Source organism: Vanellus vanellus (genome assembly GCF_965231255.1).
Source record: "Vanellus vanellus genome assembly, chromosome: 2".
In the NCBI taxonomy this organism is placed as follows: domain Eukaryota; kingdom Metazoa; phylum Chordata; class Aves; order Charadriiformes; family Charadriidae; genus Vanellus; species Vanellus vanellus.
This window is the reverse complement of record NC_138906.1, coordinates 103,502,541-103,516,130: the sequence shown is the minus strand read 5'-3', so window position 1 is coordinate 103,516,130 and position 13,590 is coordinate 103,502,541. Positions and strand designations below refer to the sequence as shown.

The following is a 13,590-nucleotide window of genomic DNA, read 5'->3' as shown; positions in this document are numbered from 1 at the left end:
AAGGCAGAGTCAGACTCTTCTCAAAGATGCACAGTGATCAGATGAGAGGCAATGGACATGGGCTGCAGCTACAAATTGATTTTTCAGATAAAACTTTCAGCAAGGTTTTGATCAAACACTAGAACAGGTCCCCAGAGAAGTTGTAGAGCCTCCATCCTTGGACATACTCAAATCTCAACAGGCAAAACCCCTGAGCAACCCCATCTAAGTTAGTGTTGCACTGAGCAGAGAATAAGACCAGATGACCTTTAGAGGTTTCTTCCAATTAAATGATCAAACTTTCAGTGGCAATCAAAAACCAAAACTCTACAACTCGACCTTATCAGGAAAATACAGCGAGACTCGCAATACTCCTGTTCATCAAAGCTTTCTTGCTAAATCCAAACTAACGTAGATCAAGAAACAAGGGGAGGGCCAAAACTCCAAAACATTTACTGTCCTCAGTGCTTTCACTATTTCAACTGGGATATGGTTTAAGATGCAGACCACTGCACTTTGCATTTTGTTTAGCGCCACTGCAGCCAACAAAATAACATTTGTGTTCTATCAGCTACACAAGGAGCAGGTCTTGTGGATCACCTCCAGGTTAAAGGTGTATGTGCATGCATGTGAAGGAGCTTCCAGGTTTGGTTCATTCCTAGAACAGGCTCCAAGTAGCAGGTGCTTATCTGGATGGCACAGTATTGGAACTTTGCACATGTTCTAATGGCACAAATGGCTCTTAGCTGTAAATGGTATATTTATGAAGGTAGTCAGTTTCTCAGTAGTAGCATACATGAAAAAAGGAAAAATTATGAAACTCTCTTGCAATATATCGTGTCATTTTTTGTAAGACGCTTTTTGTAATCACCAGAGCATAATTTAATACAGACAGGATCCTACAGCTGGTATGGAGAAACACAGCATCCTCACTGGCAGTGAAAAAAATACTCTGAGTTAGTTCTGAGTATAGAAATGGTTTACAGAATAACCCTTAACAGTGTAAAATGAAATACCTTACAGCCAGTAAATTAAAAAAATAATCAAACTTCTAAAAATCTGTTATGAACATTTTTTTTAAATTAGAGTATATGAGCAGTTGACATTACTAGCAGTTTTGAAAAAGAAAATTATGTTTCCACCAATGGTTAGCATGCTTCTGATGAACAAAGACGTATCAGGGAGGAAAGAAGTGCAAAGACAGAACTATCAGAAAGAAATCTGATCTCACTTAGTTTCCTAATTCTCTAAAATGCACCTGCCCTCCTCTGTTTTGCAGGGGAGCTCTCTCCAGTTTAGAATTTTAGAAGAAAACATTCCTTAGGCTCTGACATCAATACCCTGTATTGCTTCTGCTTATATTCCCAAACGTTCCTATGTTCCTCCTCTAGATCACTAAAAACTCACTCTCAAACAAGGTGGCGGGGAGGGAGGGGAGGTATTGCCATTGCATCCAAAACCATTATTGAAGAGTGTATTACTTGAAAATATCTCTAGACTCTCTTGAAGAAGCTCTGGTATGCAATTTACGGTGGGTGTATTGGTATACTTGCTTTTCGTATGAGACAACTCCCTCCCTTCAAGCAAACAAAGTATCTGGAAACTACATAAGTGAAGCTTACAAAAGAGCTTGCAAGGTGAACAATTGGTCCTCCTGAATAGCAGCATATAATCCTTTAAGTCTTTCAAAAGAAATAGGTTTGATTAAAACACAGGAAATAACTGCTGGGCACATATAAGAATAATCAGCAGTAATTCTGCTTTCCCAAGAAAGCAGTATGAAGACCAATCTCTTGCTTAAGAAAGCTGTCCTGCCAAAAAAACCCCAAAGCAGATTATGGAGGAGAACAGTAAGGATGTCCAAAGAAAATGAAGGAACGTGTCACCACAGAGTTCTTCAGCTGCCAGCAATGGGATCTCTGACATTCTACTGTCAATAACGGACTTACACATTTTCCAGTGTTGTCTGTGCCTTCTATCAGAAGAATCAATTCAGTTTCTCCTCTCTGCCCTGCTGAGCACTCCAAACAGGAAACTTGGTCATCACATGGCATAGCAAGAAGAATGCAATTCTTCTTCATAGCAAGAGTATAAGCTTCTCCTTTTCCTCCCTGCCCCCCAACCTAGAGAAAGGTCCTCAGTTCACCACTAATTCACTCTTTAGAGGGCATGACAGATGATGGACAACTCAGAACCCCCATGCTATCCTTGGAGGGAACGCCTTTCATTGTTTAAGGCTCAGTGGCCTAAGATTTGCCTGTAAAGACAATCTTTGACTAATGGTCAAATTCAGATTATTACATTTCAAGCAGGATTTCCAACTACAAAATCTGTTTGTTAATATGTAGGCAGAGAGAAGGAAATGTACAGAAATATGCTCTATACATAAAATGTACAGAGTTCAACTTCTCTTTGGGCAACCTACTACAGTTAGAAGACATAATCTTATTTCCTTTTACTTTCACTATTTGGGTACTTGGTGTCTTATTAACAAGACATGAAAGGCAGTGGCAGTCAAACAAGAAACAGAAATACTATTCTACAGTATTTTTTCCAATTAAAAGTTAATTATGAAATTCAGAAGTTCGTTGACTAGCGTCTCAGAATTCTAAGTTACTGCTCCTAACAGCTGTAAGTGCATTGTTATATAAATGGTATTTTGAAAGCTTCACTAAAAATATCAAAAATTACCGTGTAAGACAAACTGTAACACTAAATATTATCTGGCAATGATAAACTGCATCAACTTATAGGGAAGAACATACATAGACAGTAGGGCTACTGAATCATAAATGGAACATACACCAGGCTGCTGTAATAACCCCAAGTGAAGTGAACCTACTACTCATTAAAAAACTAGGTAAGCTTTAAGACTCAGAAGACACTCCAACATTTCACATTCTCAGAATATGCGAGGGCAAATACGCTCTTCCAAAGGTGTTGCCAAATACACTAAGAAGTAGGTGTTCTCCGTTTGTCCATGACGCCATTCCAAACAAGCTACAAAATAAAGGTATAGTAGTGGTATATAAACCTCCACAAACTGAAGTGCAAGAATTGGGATATCCTTCTACAGTTGTTTGAGAGAAAGGGCGGGGGGAAGAAAGAAGAAAAATACCACAGAGGACTTCCCCCTTCATTTCCCTCACTATCAGTTGGTGGTTTCCTCTAGTCACATCTATTTCTCAGGAACACTGTGCATGGGCCTCCCAGTGAAGTACTGAGCAATATGATGAATGCCTTTCATACATAAGCAGAAGAAGCATGTGAAATGGTATCTTGTTCTAGAATTTTCTTTATAGGCAAAGTATACACATCTGCAAGTAGAGGCAAACATACAGAGCGACTGGTTAGAGCAAAGCCAAAGAACCACACCTTGCCTTAGAGGGGAATGTGATGAGCCACTGTCCCGCGAGCATTTATTCCACTGTCGTGGATTCATCTTAAAGATCTGTCCTACCCCGTATTAAGCCATATACCAACATGGCAGAAACATCTTAATCTACAAGCACAAGAAGCCACATGACATTACTATGCATCTCTTATTCCTGTCTTGCAATCAGCTGTACACCATCCTCTACAGCCTGTGCTGTGCACTGCTCGCCCTTCCACTCAGCTCCAGTATGGCAGAGGGAGGAGTTGTGCCAGTCTGTACTTCCTCCATCCTCTCTCCAGTCCCTTTTCACCTCCCAGCAGCCCAGTACAATGCTAGCACATGAGGGTGAAAAGTTGGAAGGGAAAAGGGTTGTGCTGGGACTGGTAGGTATCCCTGTAACAGTTCATGCTGCAGTCTCCGTTCTAGCAACTCAACCCCCAATGAGAGCAGGGAGGAGAATACTAGAGATTTAAAGCCCTCTAAAGTTTCAGTGATCTCCCACTGTCAAACTTCTTTAGACAAAAAAAAAAAAAAAAAAAAAAAAGACAAAAAGACAACTTCTTTTGATATTGACATTGTATCTTTTCTTCCTTTTGCAGCATTTTACTTCCCCATCTAGAAAAGAAATAAGCTTTTCCAAAAGTCTGGAAATATAAGTAATGTCTTCTAACTTTATTGCTATTACCAACCAAGATCACAGTTATGTTGCTGGTCTTAAGTATTCATGGCTGTCAGTAACAAGAAAAACAGTTACCAGAACTTTAAAGCCAGTCTGGTACACCCTACCAGATTCTCTGAATGCCACAATAAAACAGACACCATACTTCTAAATGAGTCTTTCAGCTATTTTAAAGAAAAAGGACCCCTCCTACTCCCAGTCTGCTCAGTAAAACTCTTCCAAAACTCTTAACAAATCTGGTAAAAGGAATGATTCAATGATTCATTGGTTTGATCCAAGTATGTAACCAAGTACCTTACAACACAGGGTCATGTCTGATATGACGCTGAAGAATTACACAGATAACATGTTTTATTTTTTACAAAACAACTCTGACCTGTATTCTTCCTGAGGCTTTACATATATAGGTCTTTTTAGTCACAGTTGAAATTGGTTTAAGTGACCCATATGCAAAGAAACAGCAACTAAAACATGGGGAAATTTCATATCTTAGCCATTTCTTATTTTGCAGTTGGTACACGTAGATCTAACTGATGCATATTAAATTTGCATTGATCAACTGTACCATGAAGAAAGAAAAATGCTTTCATTAACTCATGCCCACTTTTTCAAACTTGTACTTGCACATTTAAAGAACATTTTAAATCAGCACCCACTCTTTGTTTTTGATCATTGGCATTTGTACTTAAAACAATGGTAAAAACCAACCTAGTGCACAAGCAACATTCTTGTCGTTGTAATGCACAGACATGACTGGAAAACACTAGGTTCTTCATTTCAGTTTCTCGTATAGTGAGCTAACACAATATAAATAGTCATCTATATATAAACACTTCAAATGTGTTTTTTCAAACCCTACCAATCACATATATTTACTAACTGCCCAGCAAAGTTATAATAATTTAACCAGAACTTATCCATGTAGAAGTGCATGTTTCAAATGGATAATAAGTGCTTTTTCTGTTCAATAAGTATTTATCCTCACATTTCTATTAATTAATTCATTCATTAGTAGCTGTATTACTACATACTTCATGTTGGATCCCCAAAACTCTGTCTACCTCCAATCACTCCTTCATTTTCTGGCCAATTTTACTCTCGCAAATGTTTAAAATAGATTGGTTAAACACACTAGTATCTTAAAACCAGATCTTATTAAACTGATTCACACGAGTCCTCTTTGGCTCTGCAAGTCACTTATGCTACAAAAGGCCCAGAATCTGGCCCAATACAATTCTGGAAAAGTAAGAATCACTACATCAGACTGTTTTAAAAAAAAAAAAAAAAAGAAAAAATAGATAAACTGTAACACAGACAACTTATCTCCACAAAGCACACGCATCAGTGATTGAGTTTCTGTGTGTGCAAAGCCTGAAGGTGGCTCAGGTCATGCATGTAACACCCGCCTTAAAAAATAAAAAAAAATGCTGCAGCCTGACAACTAAAGATAAATGTGGCGACGGTGTAAGGCAACTCGGCTTTGGCCGGGGAGCTCCCACGGAGTTACTTGGCTGCGGGCGCGCTCACGGAAAGGGCGCACAAGCAGCCCCGTCCTCGCCGGGGCCCGGGGACCCGCTCCCATCCGTTTGAGGGCGACAAGCCGGACACCGGAGAGGCACCGTGAAGGCAGTTCCCTCCCGGCAGCCGCTGACACCCCCCCCCCGGGCCCACTCCCTCCTCCCGCTTTTCCTTCTTCGGGAACCGAAGAGGGGAGGCGCGACGCCGGCCTTCCCCGCGGAGAAGCCGGGCCCAGACCCCATCGGCCCCACAAGGCCGATGCCCCAGGGCCCGCGGCGGTTCCTGAGCCTCGGCCCGGAGAGCGCCGAGCCCAGGCCCGGCCCCGCCCCGCCGCCGGCCCGTTCCGGGTCCGCAGCCTATCAGCCTCGGCCACAACACCGAGCTCCGCCAACCGGGGCCGCTCCCGCAGCCGCCGCTCGCCTCCCTCCCCTCCCCCGCCGAGCAGGTGCCGGCGGAGCGGCCCCGGGCCCCCGGAGGGACGAGGGGCAGCACCGCAGCGGGGCCGGAGGCTGCCGCCCGGCCCGAGGGACGTCCCCGGCACGCACACGCGGGGCGAGCCGCCAGGAAGCCAGTCAGCCGGGAGGGGAGAGCCCCGAGGCCCGCCGATCAGCCCCACGCCAGCCAGCCCAGGCCGGTGCTCCCCACGGCGGGGGAGGGAAGGGCTGTGGGGAGCCGCTGAGCTTACCAGGAGGAGGAAGAGGCAGCCAGTGTCAGGCAGGAGCAGGAAGATGGCGGGTCTCATGGTAGATAGGGCGCCCGGGAGGGGGAGAATCGCGGCGCTCCCACTCTCCGCGGCGGCTCCTCACTTCCCCCCGTCGCCAGGAAACACCCGGGCAAGTTCCACCGCAGGGCCCCGCGCTCTCCCCGCCTCCGCCGCCCCACTTCCGGGTTCCCGCGCCGCGCGGGGCACGCCGGGAAGCGTAGTCCCAGCCGGTTTCCCGCCGCCCGGCGGAGGAAGGGCGGGTAGGCATTGAGGCCATCCCAGAACGCACCGGGGCTGCGCGCGCCTGAGCCCCGGCCCCGCCCGGCCGGTGAAGGGAGGAGGCGGGCGGGGCGGAGGTGAGTTACGGGGCGCAGCCGACGCGCCGAGAAGGGGGAGGGAGAGAGGGAGAGAGAGAGAGGGAGAGGCGGTTGTCACCGCCCGGCTGAGGCAGGGTTAACCCTTTCCGCCTTGTTGGCGGGTGGGGGAGGAGGTCCGGTGGCACTGCAGCCCCTTCCGCTCTTGATGAGACGTTGAGGCTTGTTATGAGGCCCGCGCCCCCTCTCTCCGGGTGGCGGGAAGGGGGTGGGGGGGAAGGTTGTCCCTGTCAGCCCTCAGCGGTGGCGGGCGGCAGCTCCGTTGCTGCAGGCAGGGGGCCGAGTCGGCTCCGCTGGGCCCGGGCGGGTTGGGGAGCCCCGGCGGGTTGGGGAGCCCCGGCGGCGGCAAGTTGCCCGCCGTTCGTTTGGCCTCGCTGGGTGCTGCCTCGGCCCGTCAGCCGCCGGGAGCGGGGGAACGGCGTTGGTTGGCGGGAAGGTGAGGGCCTATGGAGGGGCTGCGCCCGGTGGGCCCCGCGTTGCCTCGGAGTTTGGGGAAGCAAAACTTTCTGCTTGGCAGGTGGGGGAACGCGGCCCTGCGTGGGAGGGCGGGGAGGTTTCAGCTTGATGGTGGGGTTGAAGTGGAACGTCGTCATTCGCTTTTATTCCTTGGCGCCCTAGCGGAGTTGTGCTTTTTGTCACTTCCTGAGTTCTGCTGAAAAGGAGGAACACCTAAAATTAAGTGTTTCATCCCCTTCCAGTAGAACTTTGGACCCTATGGTGTACGCATGGTTTGAGACTTTGCACAGCCGTCTCAAAAAGATCATGGAAAGCTGCATTCTGTGTTCTTTGCATTTCCAGTGTGCACGCAAGCGTAAGGAGTGAAACGGGGCATAACGCCATTTAAAAGAAAATCCTTTACATCAGCTTTTTGCAAGTCAAGCCCAATTTGGCTTCAAAGAAAGTCTGACAGGCTCAGACTTTATCTGTGATCCTGCAGAAGTCATTTAGCCTGTCAGTTTCATGAGCTGAAAACACCAATATATATACACACACAAATCATGTCGTTTTTTATAGTCTGAGACTGGAACTTAACTTTTATCAGTTCTGCTCTGTCTTCCTTAAGAGCCTGTGCTCCTCAATCTGTAGAATGACTGTCTTCTGAATTCACTCACATTTGAAAAATACTTCGTTATTTTTTCATAGCAGCTTATTCTTCACTTGGAAACTTTATCAGTAAAATTTGATAGAGTGATCTTGTTTAAATTTTAACAGCCTCCTGTTTTGCTGACTAGAAAAATGATGTAATTCTGATTATCTGTGTAATGCAAAGTAGACCTACCATAGTTTGGTATGAAATTTCACATTCCTTGAAGACTTCCATATGACTGACCCTTCATTTCAAGGGACTAGACAAGGCTAATCTTGTTCTACATGTTAACTTAAAGAAGAAAAAAATCAATTATTTACTTGATTCCATAATGCAATGCCTATTACAGATAATGTCAATATGTAACTTTTTATGAGCAGAATCTTATACTTGTTTCTTGTTTTTCATTGTTGTTTTTCATCCCTTATTAATAAATACCTAATTTTTTGTTAATGAGGATCTTTGTCAAACAAGTCCTCCAAATACCAGTTCATCTGTTTGTCATATACATGAGAGAAATATCTGAGGAAAGTGACATATTTTTCTCTTATAGTTCCTCTTAATATTTCAGAATTTCTCTGATGAAGAATTATTTCTTTCAATGGAGTTAAGATACTGTACTGAAAGTTACTGTAGAGATAATTGGTTGCTTCTCTCACCTGTATGATTACTGACACTTAATGCAGATGTGGCTCTTGTTTTCATCTGGAAATTGTGAAAATCTTTCATTATCGATTCTCTTCTGTATGCAGTCAGCTTTATATAATTATTGATGTAATTAGGGTGCTTCTGGTGCTTTACTGAGTTCTCCAGTATTCACTGAATTTTACACTGCTGCCCCTGGGTGTTTTGTATTATAGTTTCTTTGTTTGTGGATGGGTAAAATGTAATGAAATTGGAGGAAAAGATGCCAGTGATAACTTTGGGGAATAAAACTAGTATCTCAAAATTCCAACAGCTGTAAAATTTCAATGTTGCGTATAGGTCCTCTTAATAATGTAGAGAGTCCCGATGTATCTTCTGTATCCAGAGGAAGCTTTTGAGGATTGGTTGAGGCAAGTTAAAGACAAGCTATAGTCTTGTATGCTAAGTGCATGTTAAATTATGTAGCACATGATCCATCTCTGCAGCCTTTTTTTTCCCCTTCTCTTTCCTCTTGTCCAGATTGAGTATTGTAGTTTCCTTCATATAGCAGGCAAATTGATATAGTTGTAGGAATAACCGAGGGGAAAAAAAAAGCAAGGGGGCTAAATAGAGAGCCTGGCTAAATAGAGAACTTTGGCTGGACCTCAGGAAAAAAAGAAAAGTTTACATTCTCTGGAAAAGGGGGTTGGCAACTTATGAGGATTATCAAGATATAACAAAGCTATGTAGGGGGAAAATGAGAAGGGCCAAAGCTCAATCAGAACTCAGCTTGGCCACTGCAGTTAAAGACAATAAGAAAAGGTTCTTTGAATATATCAATAGAAAAAGGAAGACTAGGGAAAATGTAGGCCCACTGGTGAATGAGACAGGTGCCCTAGTGGTGGAGGACGCAGCGAAGGCAGAGTTACTGAATGCCTTCTTTTCTTCGGTCTTCACTGCTAAAGCTGTCCCTCATGAATCCCACCCTCTGAAGGCAAAGGGGGAGGTCTGGAGAGTGGAAGATTTTCCCTCAGTTGAGGAGGACCGGGTCAGAGACCACTTGGCCAAGCTGGACATTCACAAGTCCATGGGCCCTGATGGCATGCATCCGCGAGTGCTGAGAGAGCTGGCGGATGTTATTGCTAGACCACTCTCCATCGTCTTTGAACGGTCATGGAGAACAGGAGAGGTGCCTGAGGACTGGAGGAAGGCCGACATCACTCCAATCTTCAAAAAAGGCAAGACGGAGGACCCAGGGAACTACAGACCGGTTAGTCTTACCTCTGTCCCTGGGAAGGTATTGGAGCGACTCATTCTGGATGTCATCTCCAAACACGTTGAGGAACAGGAAGTTATTGGAAGTGGTCAACATGGATTTACCAAGGGTAAATCGTGCTTGACCAATCTGATAGCTTTCTATGATGTTATAACTGGTTGGCTGGATGAGGGGAAAGTCGTGGATGTCATCTACCTTGACTTTAGCAAGGCTTTTGACACTGTCTCCCATGACATCCTCATTAGGAAGCTGAGGAAGTATGGGCTAGATGAGGTGACAGTGAGGTGGATTGAGAGTTGGCTGCGGGACAGGACTCAGAGGGTTGTGATCAGCGGCACAGAGTCTAGTTGGAGGCCTGTAACCAGTGGTGTCCCCCAGGGGTCAATACTTGGTCCTATTTTGTTTAATATATTCATTAATGACCTGGATGAGGGGACAGAGTGTATCCTCAGCAAGTTTGCTGATGATACCAAACTGGGTGGGGTGGCTGACACCCCAGAGGGCTGTGCTGCCATCCAGCGTGACCTGGACAGGCTGGAGAGCTGGGCAGAGAAGAACCTAATAGGGTTCAACAAAACCAAGTGCAAGGTCCTGCACCTGGGGAGGAAGAATGCTAGGCACCAGTACAGGTTAGGGGCTGACCTGCTGGGAGATAGCTTGGAGGAGAAGGATCTGGGGGTTGTGGTAGACAGTAAATTATCCATGGCCCAGCAATGTGCCCTTGTCGCCAAAAAGGCCAATGGAATCCTGGGCTGCATAGGGAAGAGTGTGGCCAGTAGGTCGAGGGAGGTCATTCTCCCCCTCTACTCTGCACTGGTGAGGCCACAACTGGAATACTGTGTCCAGTTTTGGGCTCCCCAGTTCAAGAGGGACAGGGAACTGCTGGAGCGAGTCCAGCGAAGGGCAACTAAGATGATTAAGGGCTTGGAGCACCTCCCTTATGAGGAAAGGCTGAGAGAGCTGGGACTCTTTAGCCTGGAGAAGAGAAGGCTGAGGGGAGACCTTATTATGGCATACAAGTATCTAAAGGGTGGGTTGAAGGAGGATGGAGCCAGGCTCTTTTCATTGGTTCCAAGTGACAGGATGAGGGGCAATGGGCACAAGTTAGAACACAGGAAGTTCCGTTCAAATACACGGAAACAGTTCTTTACGGTGAGGGTGACAGAGCACTGGCACAGGCTGCCCAGGGAGGTTGTGGAGTCCCCTTCCCTGGAGATTTTCAAGACCCGCCTGGATGCAGTCCTGAGTAATGTGCTCTAGGCAATCCTGCTTTAGCAGGAGAGTTGGACTAGATGATCTCTAGAGGTCCCTTCCAACTCTGATAATTCTGTGATTCTGTGATTCTGTGGGGAGGCACTGCGACTACTTGCAGCCGACACTCAGTTTCATGTTGTCTCTTTTGGTTTCTTCAGATTTGCCTGAATCAGAAATGCCTCATCTGCTTTTATCCAGTGTAAGGTAGAGAAGATAGCAGAAAGCATAAACTAAACTGCTAGGTTGGGAGAAGGAGTTTAGCTTTGAATGAAACGTCAATTATGTGTCCTAAAATGTCAAAAAAGCAGTTTTGTTAGAGGAGGAGAGAATAGTTGGGAAGCAGAGAATGGTGCAAGTATTTTGAAAGATGTGAATATCCTTTATCCTGCTTAAAAGGAAACAACAATTGTAGCTAGCACTGGGAATGTTTGAAGGGCTGTCCATTAAAATAGTTGTGCTTTATATCTTAAAGTGTATTTGGGCTTGTTTGGGCTTGCATAAGCTCTGTCCAGCTTGCGTTGTCATGTATGCATCTGCACTTTGAGTTTCTTAAGCACCACTTCAAGTTGAGCTCTTCTGTAATTTGTTGTGGTGTATTATGGCACTGTTAGCTTGTCTTACATGGCTCTAAAAGTGGAAATGTAGTTAACCTCTTGTCACAGTAGACTCTTTGAACTTCTTTCTGTTCTCTGCTCCTGGAAATCAACAAAGCCTTGAATCCATTAATGACACAGTTTTGATTATGGGAAGGATCACCTACTTATGTGGTAAAGCAAGTGTGTGAAAAAAATGTTCTATGACTTTTCTGAGGTTCACCAAACTCAGTAGGGATGGAAGCATTCAGTACTTCGAACATCATCATTGTCGTGTTATTCTGAGGTTCATGGAAGAAGAGAGTGGTAGGATAGGATCATGTTGTTCAATAGGTTTCAGATGACGGGAAGTGGCTCCAGAACTCTTAATGAGGAAAAAATACTTCCATAAAGTTGTGTAAGGAGCTCATCCTCACAATTCTGCACCAGTGTTCTCAACAGAGTGCACAAGTGCTGGTGCAGCAGCAAGTAACTGTTGTACTGTAATAATTGCTCACTTCAGACAGGTGCAAATGCCAGACATGCTGGTGTTGGCAAATTGGTTGTTGGGTAAGCGACTAGGGTGATTTCTGAAATAATTTTATAGGGGTCCCTGAAACAAAAGTTGGGTTTGGGAAAATTGCTTGCTTTAATAAAGTGTGGTGAGCCATTGCATGTTTCCATTAACGCATGTTTTCTAAGGACTGATAAAGTTAGACAATACCATACTTACTCCTGGTTCTGAAGTGACCGACAGATGGCAGAAGGAGGTCCGTGAACACAAGCAAGGAAGCGTTCCAGTTGTGAGGAGTTCTAGTATATGTACTCAAGGAAACTAACATCTCATGCCTTTCTAGTCACACCATTAGTTGTTTTTGTGGGGTAGAAAGATTGGAAAGTAAGGTGTTACATTTCTTAGGACATGATAAACCCACTTTCATGGCTCGTGAAAACTCAACCAGACAGACTTCAGGAAAGGAGAATTCAGTGATGCAGTTAGCTGTCGAAAGAAGTTGCATAGCATGCTCTTGGCTGTCTGAGGACAAGATGGAGAAGCAGCAATTGAAACACTAGCGTGTTAAAAGCTTTGTCTGCAGTTATCATGTGGTATACTTTAGACAATGTGTGAGGTATACCTGTGTGTTTTCATGTAGAATAAATGTATTATATTGAAGTGTGGTTGAACAGGTTTGCACAACTGCATGGTTCTGTATTTGTGCTTATTCCAGGGATGTGGTATGAACTGATACCATGATTATGAAGATGTTTTTTTGAGCAATTGATTAGATTTGCCATGAAGCTTCCTATATTAATGTTCATATCAGCTCTCCAAGGAAGTTTGGAGCTGGTGAAGAAGAGTCTATAATTATATTAGAGTGTTAAATTGTGTTTGATTTCTTTTGTTTTGTTTTGTGTGCAAGTAAAGGCCTTTACCTTTAATACTTCAAGCTTAATATCTGCTGTAGAAATTTTCACTTCATTTTACATAAAGCGAATGTTTTTTTGGTATTTTAATAATGTTTCCCCCCAAAGTTGATATGTATCCATCTGCAGTGATCTTAATAACAACAGATGCTGTGTAGCAATATATGAAGTTTATAGAACAAATAAACCAAAGATGGTTGAAAATAACAATTGAAGCAAAATAGCTTCCTCTTGCTGTTTTCCAAGTGTACTATGATGTAAATGTGGGACATGTAAAAAGGAGTGTATTTAAATTAACACAAAACAGAAAAACAGGTGAAAAATTCCTTGGATTCAGCAGACAGCCTCAGCAATATCTTCTCTTTTTTTTTTTTTTTTTTTCTTCTTCTGGTGTGTACAATTACTGTTTGCTCACCTCAGTTTGTTTTCAGTTACGGGGCATATACCACCTGTCTGGGCAACCTGTTCCAGTGTTTCACCACCCTCAGCATAAAAATTTTCTTCCTTATATCTAGTCGAAATCTACCTTCTTTTAGTTTAAAACCATTACCCCTCATCTTGTTGCAGCAGACCCTGATAAAAAGTTCATCCCCATCTTTCCTGTAGGCCCCCTTTAAGTACTGAAAGGCCACAATAAGGTCTTCTCAGAGCCTTCTCTTCTCCAGGCTGATCTCTCAGCCTGCTCTCATAGGAGAGGTTGCTGCAGCCCTCTGATCATCTTTG

General features: G+C 44.5%; 1 protein-coding gene across 2 annotated transcripts in view; it reads right to left on the bottom strand.

The window, feature by feature from the left end:
- The window catches only part of ERP44 (endoplasmic reticulum protein 44), a 54,807-nt gene extending 48,436 nt beyond the window's left edge, over positions 1-6,371 (bottom strand). For both annotated transcript variants that reach the window (XM_082479303.1, XM_082479304.1), the window contains exon 1: positions 6,238-6,371. In XM_082479303.1, coding sequence (XP_082335429.1) covers positions 6,238-6,294 — 57 coding nt within the window. In that variant the 5' untranslated portion in view covers positions 6,295-6,371. The remainder of the gene's footprint in view (positions 1-6,237) is intronic.
- Between the last annotated feature and the right edge of the window lie 7,219 nt (positions 6,372-13,590).